The sequence below is a fragment of the Pimephales promelas genome, chromosome 13 (genome assembly GCF_988280905.1).
Source record: "Pimephales promelas chromosome 13, fPimPro1.hap1.1, whole genome shotgun sequence".
In the NCBI taxonomy this organism is placed as follows: Eukaryota; Metazoa; Chordata; class Actinopteri; order Cypriniformes; family Leuciscidae; genus Pimephales; species Pimephales promelas.
The window spans coordinates 5,708,647-5,725,290 of record NC_142781.1 but is presented as its reverse complement, the minus strand read 5'-3'; the positions used below and the strand labels follow the sequence as shown (position 1 = coordinate 5,725,290).

The 16,644-nt window shown below is 40.2% G+C and overlaps 1 protein-coding gene and 1 long non-coding RNA gene across 2 annotated transcripts in view; both read left to right on the top strand.

Moving 5' to 3' along the window:
• Window positions 1–16,644, top strand: part of kcnk2b (potassium channel, subfamily K, member 2b) — a 76,179-nt gene that overhangs the window by 44,298 nt on the left and 15,237 nt on the right. Inside the window, exons 5-6 of the mRNA XM_089118373.1 lie at window positions 14,502–14,724; window positions 14,809–14,948. Coding sequence (XP_088974499.1) covers window positions 14,502–14,724; window positions 14,809–14,948 — 363 coding nt within the window. The remainder of the gene's footprint in view (window positions 1–14,501; window positions 14,725–14,808; window positions 14,949–16,644) is intronic.
• LOC148975135 (uncharacterized) overlaps window positions 1–16,644 on the top strand; it is a 199,050-nt gene that overhangs the window by 173,194 nt on the left and 9,212 nt on the right. The gene's annotated exons all lie outside the window — the stretch shown is intronic.

The following is a 16,644-nucleotide window of genomic DNA, read 5'->3' as shown; positions in this document are numbered from 1 at the left end:
CTGTTCTGCCTTGCCGGGACCTTAATAACGGAGAACGAACGGCGGTGTTTAAAGATTATGCTTGAGTTCTGTACAGAGAAACACAGAAGACGACGGCTCCAGCGTAATATGATATTAAGTAATATGATGGAAGACGATAAAAGAGCAGAGCGCAGGAGGCAAACAAAACGACGGGTAAGATTAGCTAGCATTAGCAATTAGCTGGTTGAATGCGTTATGTTTGTCTTAATCCTTAGTTGTAATGTTTTGCAAAAACACACAGCGTATGGCAGACAGCGCGCTACAAGTTCCGTGTTGACAGTGGGTATGACTTATAAGTTCAACCAATCAACGTAGACCTAGGGAAAGGGAACTAAAAAAGTCCTCGCTCTAGACTAGGTACAGAAAGAGTTATAGGAACTACGGTCTGAGGAACTAAAAAATCCACAATTTCGTCCGGTCGGAACACGAGAAAAAAAGGGTTATAGGAACTGCAAAAGTCCCTCCGGTCGGAAAGCGGCTATTGATAGCTTTGAACTCATGGCCTTGTGTCCATCTGCATGTCTGCACTATGGCTGCAAAGAGGAAGTAAAATATAGTTGAAATACAATAATCAGTTGCCATCCTCTTGAAATGATGACATGGACAATATGCTTGCACTATCTAGCTCTGAAAAACAGACAGGCAAGTGCTTCAGACTTTGCACAGGGGTTATCAATGGAGTTTCTGTGACAGCTCAGATAGTGCAAAGGATATTGCATAATTATCTCTATGGATGGTGTCCAAGGAAAAAAAAAAACTAGCTTCCTCTTCATCAAAAAATGTCAAGATCAAACTTGTGAAATAAAGAACACAAAAAGAAGCCTGATGAATATTGGGAGCACATTCTGTGTACTATCCCACTTATTTACATGCTACCTTATGGGTGTAGGTGAACATATGTAACATTGGAAACGATGAGTGGCGAGAAAATGGAAAAAAAAGAGACAAGCAACATAAATACTGTATGCTAAGCCAGGAAGTACAAACTAAAAGTCTATAAAACAGAACCTGACAGATAACATTTTCAATAATCTCAAATAACTGATATTACACAGGGGTGTAGCCAATTCTGGTGTATACTGTACATGCCTGAGATAGTGAATCTAATTAACTATTTCCTCATAGAACAGATGTTTTCCATTTATAGCCACTTCAACCTGTGTACACATGTCTACACTTATGGTCCTTTCTCTCCATTCATTCAAGAGATTAATAAAGTTCAATAGTAGCTGTATGTCACATAAATTCCAAATAATTATTTCATCTGTCTGCTCCTAACCTAACACAGACCTTCACAGGTAATAAAATCACTTTCAAATTTTATATATTTGCTCTCCATTGACTTGTTTGTTGACTGTTTGTACAACAAAATCAAAGGCGTTCCACAGAGATATGACAAAACCCGTCCCATAATTTAATCTGCCTTTAGTTCTTAAAATACCACTTTAAAAAACACACTTCAAAATGTATCACCGATGATTACTAGAGTGTTCTTGACAAAAATGTTCCATTTCATCTTCTCTTTATTTAAAAAAATATGACATTACCTTTTTAATGACTCCCCCTAACCACCCTGACAGCATAATGCAGTACTTATCCTGCTGAAGTCAATGTTGATTTGTTGTTATTTCTCTTTTACGTGGCCATGTGTAAATGGTAAAAATGTTGTTTCAGTGTGATATTGACCCACACTGGGTGACAATGAAAATCAAGTGTGGCATCAGATCTGTCATGTTAGTCAAGCTCACATCAGTGACTCTCAGCTGATCCACACCCAGACAGCAAACTGACATTGAATCAACGTGGAAACGACGTCTCTCGTGACATTGAAACAACGTTGATTTTGCTCATCGAATTAACGTTGAACCAACTTCAGACGCGGCATTCTTCAAAGCTAAATGAAAATCGAAAATTGGTTTGCTTTCATAACGTTGAAACAACGCGTTGATTTCAAGTTGATTTTCCGTTAGTTTTGAAAGAATGACACGTCTGACGTTGGTTCAACGTTAATTCGATGAGCAAAACAATGTCAGATCAACGTTGTTTCGATGTCATATTTCCACGTTGATTCAATGTCAGTTTGCTATCTGGGCATCTACAGGAATATGACACCTATCACTGTATTCATATATAAGCTCCTTCAAGAATTATCAACTGCTATCGCGTCCTAATGAGCTAATTCCCTCCTCTATCCCCAGCACCTCCTCTAGCCCAGTCAGGATTTGGCATTCTGATTCCCCCTGAATTAGAATAAATTCTTGAATTATGTTGTACTTTAATCTTGAATGAATGATATCTGCAATGCATTCATGTTGGCTCAGTTCTGTTTACCTCAAGGCGGGTTATTACTGCTCTCCCTGCTCTTATCCATGCTAGGTTGAGTTTTTGCCCAGAACAGGACCACACCCCCAACTCTAACTGAATGATAATTGTCAATCATATTTGACGATAATGGTCGTGACAGAAAAGCACAATGTGTGAAAAACAACAACATGAAGCAGCAGGAGAAACATATCTCTCTGAGACACAATTCCCTGGTACATAAACTAATGTTAAATCCGGTTAATTATGTGTTAAATATTTTTGGTTTAACACATTTGAAAATATTTAATCATTTGGCAAGCATGATCACTTTATCTGGATTCTGCTCACCAGCTCCGTAAAGCGAGATGGAGTGGCCGAGACAAGCTGTCAGTAACGAGCTTGACTCAAGGATTAAGACACAAAGGTATATCCAACCCGATCTCACGACCAAGTCGTACGAATTCGACGAATGATTAAAAAGTGGCTAATTCGTAACAATTCATACGACCTCACTCGTACGAATTAATACGATTTTGCTAAATCGTACATATTTTACGAATTGGCCAATTCGTATGAATTCGTACGAATGACCTACCCCTTACCCCGCCCCTAAACTTAACCATCACGTGGGTTTAGACAAATCGTACGAATTAGTACGAGTGAGGTCGTACGAATTTGTACGAATTAGCCACTTTTTAATCATGCGTCGAATTCGTACGAATTGGTCGTGAGATAGTGTTGGTATATCAGCGGAAATGCATTTAAATACTTGCGATTCCAGCATTTCTTCGAGTGAATAGATTGATAGATCACATCATTTTGATACCAAATGTTTTAGCTAGTCATTTTCCTACTTATTATGAAAAAGAATGTGCAAAATAAACTAAGTGGGGGAGAAATTAGCGGACAGCTCTCGTTTAAACAAAGAGATCTGATATTGACAGAGAAATAGTACTGTACACACTGATCAACCACAAACATTAAAACCATCTGCCTAATATGGTGTCTTGTGGCACATAATGCCAAGACATTAGCAGCAGATACTTATAGACCTGTAAGTTGCATTGTGGGGTCTCAATTTGACCTTTTTCAAGGTCAGAATTATTTAGAATTTTTGTAATCTGGTCAGCTGATTGCATCCGAAGCATCACCCTTCGTTCCCCTGTGGAACTCATAAAGCATAAAGCATGCAGTTAGAAGTGCACTCTCTAAACCACCACCAGAATACCTTTGGTAATATTCTAAACAAAACAAAAAAAAAGAGTCCAAACAAGATAGAAAAAGATTGAACTGTCAGGCATTTGTACATTAACATTTGTTTTGTAAGATGTTGCATTACAAATAACTGTCACTGAAAATATTTAGTAGCAGGAGAAACAATGTTGTTTATAGTCTCAAACAGAGCTTTAGGATTCCTTTTTGCAGGCAGATATCAGTTTCATAAAATAAAAAGATCTAGCATCCTTGATCATCTCGTTTAGATCTGATGCAGGCGGCGTACTTGAAGCTGGATCGCTTTCCATAAACGCTCAGCCTTCGGACAGACACGTCTAAAGCAGCGGTTGGCGTCATTTATAATATTTACAGAGATGTTTAACTGCCGTAATTTCTCAAGTCTTAAAAGGAGCCACTCTATTGTTCTTTAAACGACTGTACAAAAGCGTCAATGTCATTTGAAATAATAAGCTTGAGTCAAAAGCGGCTGAGAAGTTCACAACAGCATGCTCGCTTAACAGGCAGAATGTTTTAAATGATCCACAAATGACATTGAACTGCGAAGCAGCGGACTTTATTCAGACCAGTATTATGATCGGAAAACAAATAATAATGAGAAACTGGAAGAACGCAGGTGAGCCCTCTTTCCAGGAGTGGAGCACGGAGCTAGCAAAAGTGGCATCATATGAAAAAATGTATTTCAATATTAATGATAGGGCAGAAAAATATATGGCGAAATGGGGAAAATATGTTCAATATATTGCAACTAGATGAGATCATGGTGTTTATTGTAAAACTATACACTTGACTCATGTGATTTTGTTTGTTATTAATTTTTCTTTCCCCCTTTTTTTTAACTTTACTTAGTTATTTAGTTATTTTTTGTTTTTGTTCTTTTTTGTTTTTTTCTTTTGGTTTATTGTTATCTAAAAATGTAGCATCATTATGGGTTATGTTAAGATGTCAATTGTAATATTGACTACAATGCTGTTTATAATGTAACAGTGGTGCTTAAAACTCAATAAAATACTAATTATAAAACAGGCAGAGGATCCTCATTACAAGCAAGATCAAATAAAATGCATTTGTGATCCCTAACAAATACATATTCTATGCAAATATTGCTAGTGTTTGGAAAGTGAGAGAGAACTAGACCAAGCGTATGTCCCTTACTGTGAGTAGGACCAGAGACATGTTGAGTAAAGTTAAATTATTCCATTATGTTTAAAAATTCAAAAGCAGTGTTGCAGGCATCATCATCCACATAAATATTAAAAATCGCTGACAATAATCACCCTGTTCAGCTTAATAATGGATGATAAGAAGTCAGTAAACTCACTCAGAAAAGAGGCTGCTGGCCCAAGTGGCCAGTAAACTAAAAAAGAATAAAATGAATTTGAGTGACCAACTTTAGTGATCTGTAATTCAAATGAAGAGTACGTACCTCTGCCCATAGACTGGGAGATAAAATGCTTTTTAAAAACCACAGCAAGTCCTCCACCACAGCCCACAAGTCTTGGCGTGCTGATAAAAGAACTATCCACTAGACAAAGCTCAATCAGATGACAACCAACACATTTGCATTGTGGCAACGTCTTTGGCATGTGACATTTCAGCCCGTTCTCATCCTTTGGCGTCATAGGTGACACCATATGACATTTCCTCGAAATATTACGCACATGGGACTCTTTAGCGTCAATATAACACGCGAACCCAAGGTGCCATACAGGTGAGTGGCATTCTTTAGCGTCAATATGAGACGCAGACCCAAACCCAGACATAAAACTACCCATAACTGTACGTTCACACTGCCGCTGACATAAGCGTCAAAGAAGCTCTGGCCGCCCTGTCAAGGACGCTTGTCAAAAAGTACAGGGAAGCTTGTTGACGCTTTGAACGCTCTGACGTTGCAGGGAGAATAGAAGTGTCTCAACATTAAATATAACAAACAGGAAAAAAACAGCATTGACAGCAATGACGCTGCTGTGCTGTCGTGCTTTCTGGGGCGTTTGTGTATTCGGGTTCAAATAAATATGGCTGGGCAAAAAATATGCAAGTTTTTTGTCGAAATCCTTAGACATGTTTGCGAAGATTGTTTTGTTTACAGCGCGCGTCTCCCTCAGACTGTAAACGAAGCTCGGGCGCACAAGATAACACGTCAGCACAGCAGCGTCATTGCGGAAGCGTGAACGAGCATTGACAACAGAGCCGGAAGAGAATACAATGCTGAATAAAGTCGTTGTTTTTGCTATGTTTGGACCAAAAAGTATTTGCGATGCTTCAAAAAATTCAAACTAACCCACTCATGTCACATGGACTACTTTGATGATGCCTTTATTGCCTTTATCGACAAGGACAGTATAAGGTACAATGGTGGAACAGAAAGCTCGCCGACTAAATCTAAAATATCTTAAACTGTGTTCCAAAGATGAACGGAGGTCTTACGGGCTTGGAACGACATGAGGGTGAGTCATTAATGACATAATTTTAATTTTTGGGGGAACTAACCCTTTAACAGCAATATAGCGCAGAAAAAGGATACAATGCATTGGGACGAACATCCAGCCACAGCAGCGAAACCAAATACTGGTGCCATGCCGGTACCAAAAGCAATTCCATTTCAACTCATATTAAATGAAGTTTTATTAACTAAGTTCGGGAGGAGCACGTTCAGATAATTAACACGAGTGGACAGCAATCAGCAATCAATGATAAGAGGGTACATATAGACTCAGCAGTCTTACCTCGATCCATTGACAGTTTGCAGCATTTGACCATGTCCGAATCTAGCTCTTCCCGTTTCGATAAAGAAACTTTCGTCCTTCAGAATAAGGAATTTTTGCCGCAACCTGGTATTATCTCGTGGGCGTCAGGCCAAACAAACGGGTTCTCGCCACCGCGGGCGAAACATCCGCAATCTACTTCAGCGTATTTCTTTAAACCGGACCATTCAATAATTCCTGCCATAGAGAAATGGACAAGGCAATGCTGTCCTCTTTGTCCGCAAGTTAAGCCACGCTGCAGATTCGCGGCTGATCCTCACTCTCAACAGCTGCCTGGTCAACTCTGTGAGTGCTTAGCTCAAAACTTTTGTGTCCCTGATTGAACTTCTCTTCAATTGTTGAATGACAAGCAAGTTGCTATCTGGATAATAATTGTGATCGGAGGATCACACGTTTTAAATAGTTTCTGTAAGAATGACTTGCGTTCCTTAAACGTGATGCTTTTATGGCGTAAAGTCACATGTAAACAGTAGGACTGGGAATCGATTCCAAAAAAGAATCGATTCCGAGGCGTTAGGAATTGAGAGTCGATTCCAAAGGTTGGAATCGATTCCATTAAAGGGAATCGACTCCTACTTTAAGATTTTTAACACAAACCGCGGCCTGTAACCGATTTCATTTGTCAACACAATCACGTCACCTGTAAATAAATAAAGTTCAGACTAATTCAAACCCACAGCTTCACCATTTGGTTTACTGATTAAGAACGAAAAAATCGGCAGGGAACGCAACCCTTAGAAATGACAAATAAATAAATAAAATGAGAAAATAAGGGGGCTTTTACACTGGGCTCGTTTTCTGCGGTCCGAGCGCGTTTGTTCCCGACGCCCCCCCGCAGTGTGGGTCTGGTTTCACACTCAACTTGATTCTATCGAACCTGGTGCGTTTGCATGCATCATACATCATCACAAACGTGCACGGCGCATGATAGAAAGCAGAACGTGGGTAAATATTGTGTTTTATTTATTTATTTTTTTATTTATTTTCATTAATTTGCTGCTATTATGCGCAGTTGAGTGAACAGCACGGGTTTATTGTGCATGTGTCACATAAGGTGGACCTCTGCTGCTTGCAAACGGACTCTTAAGGAGACAGTGGATTTCCAAATGTGTTGCTCCACGCACAATGCTCGAATGCACTGCACTCACTCTCGCTCGTATCCAAGGTAATTCCTCAACACTATCATCCCTTACTTATTTAACTGAATACATCACAATAAGATAAAACGCATGCGCAGGATACTTTACTTCCTGAACAAGTGTGCACCCGAGTCCGTACTGCTTTCACATACAACCGAACTCAGACCACCTCCTCCAGGTAGTCTCGGGTTCGGTACCCCAGTGCGCACCCAGGTCCCATGACGGCATTCACATGTTAATAAAGATGCGCATAATCCTGCAAAGATTTAATCTCACCTCTTTTTCGCATCTTTGATTATGCTCAAGAAGGTGATCATCGGCCCGCCAGGCCCCAATCTACTTCCCCCTTCGCTCGGCTTCACACCACAGCTCAATTTGCACAGGTACGTTTCTCCACTGCCACAGCAGTGATGTCTACTCTGCTCCCACAGGAGCTCTGTTTCTCTGGCTAATTTTCTACACTGCCCCAGCAGTGACGTCTCCTCTGCTCCCACAGGAGTTCTCTTTCTCTGGCTAATTTTCTACACTGCCACAGCAGTGATGTCTCCTCTGCTCCCACTGGAGCTCTGTTTTCCTGGCTAATTTTCTACACTGCCACAGCAGTGACATCTCCTCTGCTCCCACAGGAACTCTCTTTCTCTGGCTAATTTTCTACACTGCCACAGCAGTGACGTCTCCTCTGCTCCCACTGGAGCTCTGTTTCCCTGGCTTATTTTCTACACTGCCACAGCAGTGATGTCTCCTCTGCTCCCACAGGATCTCTGTTTCTCTGGCTAATTTTCTACACTGCTACAACAGTGATGTTTTCTCTCCAGTACATCACTATTCAGAATTATTATTCCTGCTAAAACCCCTAATTGATTATTTTCTCTGTCCAGCGAGCATTGGTCTCCAAGCGGACGTTGCATGCATCAAAGTTATCGTCCAAGCAGTATCTCCCAGGACCCTTCAATCCTACGTTACTGCTTGGAGATAACGTAAAGAAAGAAAACGAAAAAATGTCTCTTATAACTGGCCTTTCCCGGATTTTTCTCTTTTCAATCAAATCTTTTATCTCCTACCTTAATATCATTGAGAGCCTACAAATCGGGTCCATTAAAGGTTATCTGAGTGGCATTCAGTTTTTCCAAAAACTGATGTACGGCACTCCTTCTGTGGTGATAAACAATTCACAAACCCTGATTAAAGGGATTCAAAGATCCCAGCCCACCCGCCCTGATGCCAGACAACCCATAACACTGGACATTCTCATCAAATATATTTAGGCTTTCCGCACAGGCTACCAGCCCCTTAGTTCTGCTCACACACTCGATGCCATGTTTAAACTAGACTTTCTTCGTTTTCTTAGACACTCAGAAATCGCCATCACTTCGTGAGCGGAGTGCTTTCCCAGTGGAGCACTTACATTTTTCTCTTTCATCAAGCGAGCAGTTAGTCTCACAGCGGATGCAGTGTGAGAAAATCTCATGGGCAAGCACTCATTTTTCCCTCTTTTCAGGTTTCCTCTTTACGTCCAGCGAACATTGGTCTCACAGTGGATGGAGTGAGAGCTTTCCCAGTAGAGCACTTACATTTTCTCTTTCATCCAGCGAGCAGTTGGTCTCACAGCGGACGGAGTACGAGAAAATCTCCTGGGCAAGCACTCATTTTCCTCTTTTCAGTTTTCCTCTTTCTGTCCAGTGAGCATTAGTCTCACAGCGGATGGAGTCTTTGGGGGTCTTTATTCCGGCGGCTGTCCTCTGCTCTTTAGCCTTTTGGGGGGGAGTACTCTGGGTTCGGGCAGAATTCCGAGCTCGGAGCCCTCCCTCCGGACAGCACGCCAAATACGCATTGAATCTTACTCACTCAAAATTATATGTAAGTGTGAACTTGTGAAATTAAGTTTTATTAACTAAGTTCGTGAGGAGCACGTTCAGATAATTAACACGAGTGGACAGCAATCAATGATAAGAGGGTACATATAGACTCAGCAGTCTTACCTTGATCCATTGACAGTTTACAGCATCCCTCCTCCACCCCTTCTCCACACTCCTAGTTCTCCACACTCCTCTTTCTAAAAAAAATCACTTACATATGGGGGGAGTACTCTGGGTTCGGGCAGAATTCCAAGCTCGGAGCCCTCCCTCTGGACAGCACGCCAAATACGCATTGAATCTTACTCACTCAAAATTATATATAAGTGTGAACTCGTGAAACAGGTATCTGCCATGATCAAAAGCCTGTGTTCCCCTGGTCATGTGTGGACTTTTATATTTTCCTGTCCTCTGCCATGTTTTGTAGTCCTTTGTAGTTATTGTTGATTAATTCTGTGATTATTCCCAGCTGTGTCTTGTTTGCCGACCCCTTCTGCATTTAAACCCTAGTGTTTCTTGTGTTCCTTAACAAGTCTTGTCCTTTTTGGCTGTAATGTTTGGTGAGCTCATCCTGTTCCTGCTTGGAAGTCATCCTGTTCATCCTTGTTCCTACCTTATATTATCTGGGATTATTAGCAGAAATTGTACATCATGCCACAGCTTGCTCAGCGGGACAATATAAATGCTTGGAAATTAATATTTCACATCTTTAAAAGGGTCATGAACTGGCTTTTAAAATTTTATTATATTGTTGTCTGAGGTCAACTTATGACGTTCACTTGGTTTTTGCATTCAAAAACATCAAAATGAATAAGTAATAGGCTATTTTGTACCCAAGTTGTACTGAAGACTTGGAAATAAACGCCCACTGCTGTGAGTGGATAACAGTTTTGCATATTATAATGAGTTTAACTCACCCGTCGGTGTACGTGGGGGAAAACGTCCAATGTTGTCAAATGGCAACCGGATTCTCCCATACATGTTCAACCAAGAGTCCTTTTGTAGTACAATTCCTGGACAAAAGGAGCTTCCACAGCAACTACATTGATGAATGGGCAAGAAGTTCTTTAAGACCGTGTTGCAGAATCATTGGTGATAGAACATTTGTCTCCAAATTCTGACTGAATGTGTTTCCCAAAGTTAGCATCTCTAAGTGTGAGGTACAGAATTTTAGGTCTAATTCCCTGAGTTGTAGATAAGTTTATTGTCCCCGTGGGGCAATTGGGTTGCGGCGCAGTCGCAAGGCACTTCATTACAGGACATGAGACATATGACACAAACAAATATAATACAATGCAATACACTATACACCTTTGTATCTGACCAGACCAGATGAACATCTAGCTTATTTCAACCAATTTGTGTTATTCATCATTCATATGGAAAACACGTAATCAACGGCTTGATTACACTTCTCATTGTTGACATGTACAACCGGATGAGATCTCTAAAAACTGCTAAGCAGTCTCTAACTAAAAGCACTTATAACAGTAAAGTTTGGAAAAAAATACAGGGAAAGGCTGTTGGTCTTATCTTTGTACATTTCACTCACTCTAAAATGTAAAGTGAAAGCATCTTCTGTACATTTCTAAAATACATACTGTAACTTAGACGGTCACCTCACCTTTGATAATAGATCACTCTAAACTGTAATATAGACATGCATTTTCTGTAAAGCTGCTTTGAAATGATATGTATTGTGAAAAAGTGCTATACAAATTAATGTGAATTTAATTGAATTGAACGTACATTCATTTCACTTATACATATAAATATTCCTCAGGGAAGGACTAGAACAATATTTTTGAACTTTGACCTAGACTGACCCTCAGAAACTTTATTAGGACTACATACCTCATGCTTCCATACGTATGTTGCAATTCATGATTTATTATGTATTAACTGTCATATAAACCACCACTGAGCGAGCCAAAGAGCAACAGTGGCAATGAACCAAAACCCCATCTGGTGATAGTAGTAGAGAACGAAACCTTGAGAAAAAACGAGCAAACAGCTGATTCACACATGCCCTGAGGACCCTGCTGGGCCTGATTCCATGTGGCCATCTCTCCTCCTCATAGTGCCACTTCCCAATGCGTTATCTCACCATATTGCTGCTGATCAACAAAGTTAGCCCAACACACTCTAAAAAGAAATTCAAGGGACCTATCACTTAAATAAATGCATAGTTGTACGTTTAATCATAAATTATTGAATTAAACCTAATAAGTGCAAACAAGTTCTGTTGACAGAATAATGTTGATCATTATATCAACTTTTACAGAAATTTCCTGGTTAATTAATGAAATTTTAGATAACATAGATAGTTTTTAGACAGTAGAATGGCACACAGACATGTTTATGCGCCTAGTATTTTTCTTTCTAATAAATATTGCAACAAGCTTACATACGTGTGTCTTAAAAATGTGTATTATAAATTCTATGTGATCTTGGAGGCCCCAGTCATATATTAGCACTAGGATGTCAAAGTCTTAGACATGTCTTGTTTCTTTACGTTATATTTATATACAATATTAGGTGGATTTTTGTACATGACTGCCTGCATCTATTTGTTATGTGACCCGTGCTGGCAAAATGAGTTGAAATGTCAAAAATGGAAAAAGAAATTGTCATTTCTGTCAGGACCACTATCGTCAAATACGATTGGGAGTTAGCATACAGTTAGAATTGGGGGTATGGTTCTGGGCAAGAACTCCCTGTTCATCCATGCAGCCTAGCATAGATAAGAGCCCGCCTTAGGGTAAACAGAACAGAACCAACATGAATGCATTGCAGGTATCATTCATTCAAGATTTTAAAGTACAACATAATTCGAGAATTTATTCTGACTCAAGGGGTAATCAAAATTCCAAATCCTGACTGGGCAAGAGGAGAAGCAGGGGATGGAGGAGGGAATTAGCCCATGAGAGACACGATAGCTGCTGTTAATACTGAAGGAGCTTATATATGTATACAGTGATAGGCATCTTATTCCTATAGGTAGATGTGGATCAGCTGGGAATCACTGATGTGAGCTTGACTAACGTGACCTGCCAGAACTGACACTACGCTTGATTTTTGGTCGATTTTGAGGTTTTCACAAAAAGGAGTGAATTCTTCCAATCCCAATGCTCCAAATAGCAAATAAAGGCATTTTTTCTCCGCTCGCTTCTCAACGACAGACGTTTCCTCTCAGCACAGGTTTGGTATTGTTTTAAAGTGCACCATTGCAAATTTGTGAATATGTATAGCAAATTCTCAATGGAATGAGTCTGAACCAATGAAATGCGATTTTCAATTCAAACTGATGCTGATGTAAACAAAATGATCTTACTCGCGCTGATTGACAATCCGAAGTATGTGCACAAAGACGCGATCCCGATATACACATAGATACACATACACAGTATTTAAAAATATCTCTTTCTTGGTGAGTATTCTCGCACATCTGTTATTCTTAATTGAACGGGTGGTTACCTGTTGGGGAAAAACATCTGATGTGTAACATTTATATTAGATCCATGCGGTACAGTAGGTATTATATAGGCTGTGTGTTTCATTAATGTTAATAAAAAATTATTGGTTTATTGGAAAAAAAATTGAATATACACTTACCTAAAGGACACTTACCTGTGTTTGACCCCCTTTCGCCTTCAGAACTGCCTTAATACGTGGCATTGATTTAACATGGTGCTAAAAGCATTCTTTAGAAATGTTGGCCCATATTGATAGGATAGCATCTTGCAGTTGATGGAGATTTGTGGGATGCACATCCAGGGCACGAAGCTCCCGTTCCACCACATCCCAAAGATGCTCTATTGGGTTGAGATCTGGTGACTGTGGGGGCCATTTTAGTGCAGTCAACTCATTGTCATATTCAAGAAACCAATTTGAAATGATTCAAGCTTTGTGACATGGTGAATTATCCTGCTGGAAGTAGCCATCAGAGGATGGGTACATGGTGGCCATAAAGGGATGGACATGGTCAGAAACAATGCTCAGGTAGGCCGTGGCATTTAAACGATGCCCAATTGGCACTAAGGGGCCTAAAGTGTGCCAAGAATACATCCCCCACACCATTACACCACCACCACCAGCCTGCACAGTGGCAACAAGGCATGATGGATCCATGTTCTCATTCTGTTTACGCCAAATTCTGACTCTACCATCTGAATGTCTCAACAGAAATCGAGACTCATCAGACCAGGCAACATTTTTCCAGTCTTCAACTGTCCAATTTTGGTGAGCTCTTGCAAATTGTAGCCTCTTTTCCTATTTGTAGTCGAGATGAGTGGTACCCAGTGGGGACTTCTGCTGTTGTAGCCCATCCACCTCAAGGTTGTGTGTGTTGTAGCTTCACAAATGCTTTATTTGTAACGAGTGGTTATTTCAGTTAAAGTTGCTCTTCTATCAGCTTGAATCAGTCGGCCCATTCTCCTCTGACCTCTAGCATCAACAAGGCATTTTCGTCCACAGGACTGCCTCATACTGGATGTTTTTCCCTTTTCACCCCATTCTTTGTAAACCCTAGAAATGGTTGTGTGTGAAAATCCCAGTAACCGAGCAGATTGTGAAATACTCAGACACCAACAACCATGCCACGCTCAAAATTGCTTAAATCACCTTTCTTTCCCATTCTGACATTCAGTTTGGAGTTCAGGAGATTGTCCTGACCACACCCCTAGATGCACTGAAGCAACTGCCATGTGATTGGTTGATTAGAGAATTGCATTAATGAGAAATTGAACAGGTGTTCCTAATAATCCTTTAGGTGAGTGTATATTTTTCCTATAGATATTTGGTTTTGACTTGGTGTGTGCCAAAAGTGGTGTTTTTACCAGGGATTTTAAGGTATGTTTGCTAGGTGATTTTGTTTTGGAACCTTTAGAAAACTTTAACTTTATTTTTCTCAAAATTGACTTTGCTGACTCTATCGACTTTTTTTTTTGTGTCTGATTCCAACAAATCATACATCATTTTGAAGATTGTTTAATAGAGAATGGGAAATACAATAACACATTTTTCAAAATTTGCCCATTGCGACTGATTTTGCCAGTACTGGTCACATATTGTATTTAAAATGAGTTTTTCTAACCCTTTATTTATTTATTTATTTATTTGTTTATCTATCCATCCATCGATTAACTCCTACATCTTTCCATGCATACTTTTTTTTCTCTCCTCAGAAGTGGAACGTGAGTCAAACCAAGATCCGCGTGATCTCTACTTTTCTTTTCATTCTCTTTGGTTGTCTCCTCTTCGTCACTCTGCCGGCCGTCATATTCAAACACATTGAGGGCTGGAGTGCACTGGAGTCCATCTACTTTGTCGTCATTACTTTGACAACCATTGGCTTTGGAGATTTTGTTGCGGGCGAGGGTGAGCGACGCCTCCATGAAGAAAGCAGTGGTGAGCATTAACACAGGACACACATGACTGCATGTTTGCAGCTGTTTGCAAAAAGGATTCTAGTATCATATCTCGTTTGTTCAGGTGGTTCTGAGTTGGAGTACTTGGACTATTACAAGCCCCTGGTCTGGTTCTGGATCCTGATTGGTTTAGCATATTTCGCCGCTGTTCTCAGTATGATTGGAGACTGGTTTCGTGTCATATCAAAGAAAACAAAGGAGGAGGTGTGTTCTCATGTGATGCAATCAATTATGCCACCTTCACACAACATCTGCACCCACAAATAAACTCAGTTCACCCAAAAAACTCACCCAAAAATAACAATTCTTTCATCATTTACTCTCCCTCATGTTGTTCCAAACCCATAAGAATTTTTAGGTTGCACTTTGTTTTACAATATGTGCACTTACTGTTAGGGTTGGGTATCGAGAATCGAGTATCGATTGGAATCGGGACTAACTTTTCGTTTTTCCCGGAATCGTTCAAAAGTTAAAACTTCGATTCCTAGTTTCGATATTCACAGTCCACCGAGCGGAAGAAGAAACCGCTGAACAACACCAACAAAGAAGCGTCTACCGGAAGTGTTGCCATAACCGCGCGTGTCGAACATGAGTACCTTACGTCGGCGGTCCAAAGTGTGGCTTCACTTTTCTAAAAATAACGAAATCTCGGCAAAATGCAAAATTTGTGTATTTGTGACAGGAGTATTTCCTCCAGAAAGGATTATTTCCTTCAGAAAGACCGTTGGTTAGCAAGGTTAGTTAAACTTTTTTGACCCTGCTTCTTAAAAGAATCGGAATCGAGAATCGTTAGGAACCGGAATCGAAACAAGGAATCGGAATCAGAATCGTTCAAATTCAAACGATACCCAACCCTACTTACTGTTAAATCCAACAGTTGTTCTACATCGCAAAATAGGCAGTATTAAATTAACACTGTTCAGTGTTTATATAATCCACACTCAGAGTAATAAGTAACAATGAAGCAGTGTTAAAGTTAATGAAATAATTAAGTGAACGATTGAGTGATGATTGAGCATTATTAAATACACTTTATACCACATATTGATTCACTTCCGTTGCAAAGATCATTAGTTATTAACTTAAGGCAGAGGTCTCAAACTCGCGGCCTGCGGGATGATATTTTGTGGCCCCCCACTTGACATTAAAGTTTAATGTGAGTGCGGCCCGCCGGTGCGTTCGCCGCGTTTTTGTTTTTTTTTCCTCCTTATGGGCTACCAGATAGCCTTGTGACAGCTTACGGTGGGTTTGTTGCAATAGTTGTCATAGACAACCACGAAGTACAAACATATACTGCGCCTGGAAAAAATGAGCGCGTCGCTTCAATTATGAGCGTGCTTGATGCGCGCATACATTTGAAACAAATTTGAGCGTGAAAAATATGTGAGCGCGATATATGAACAGGCCCAAGGCGAGCTTCTACCATCGAATCAGGCCACAGCTACCGTTAGCTCACGAGCGACGTGTTGGATACCCCTGCTCTAAAACAATGTGAGAATAATCCTTTTGAGCTTGTAATATGTGTTGTGTCTGAACGCGTTCAATGAACGATAGTTCATGAACTCGTTCATATTTTGGGCGAACGTGGACTGAACGTAGCCTCTTGTATTACTGCCTGATGAACGTTACAGTGAACTCGTTCATTCTAGTGTCTGTGAACCGAGGAGCGAGGAGGCGTCGTAAGATCATTTAAAAGGGTTTTATGAGGTCGGTGAGGATGAGAAAATCTTACATGTCTGTGCAAACTTTGCCCGTCGATAAAATAATTGTTATCTGTGGTTCTATATGGGCTGTGGCAATAATAATAGCATAATAATAAAAAAGAAGCTCGCAGCAACATATGGAAAAAAAAAGAACTATGAACTAGTTCATTTTTTGAAGTATGAAATATGAACTGAAC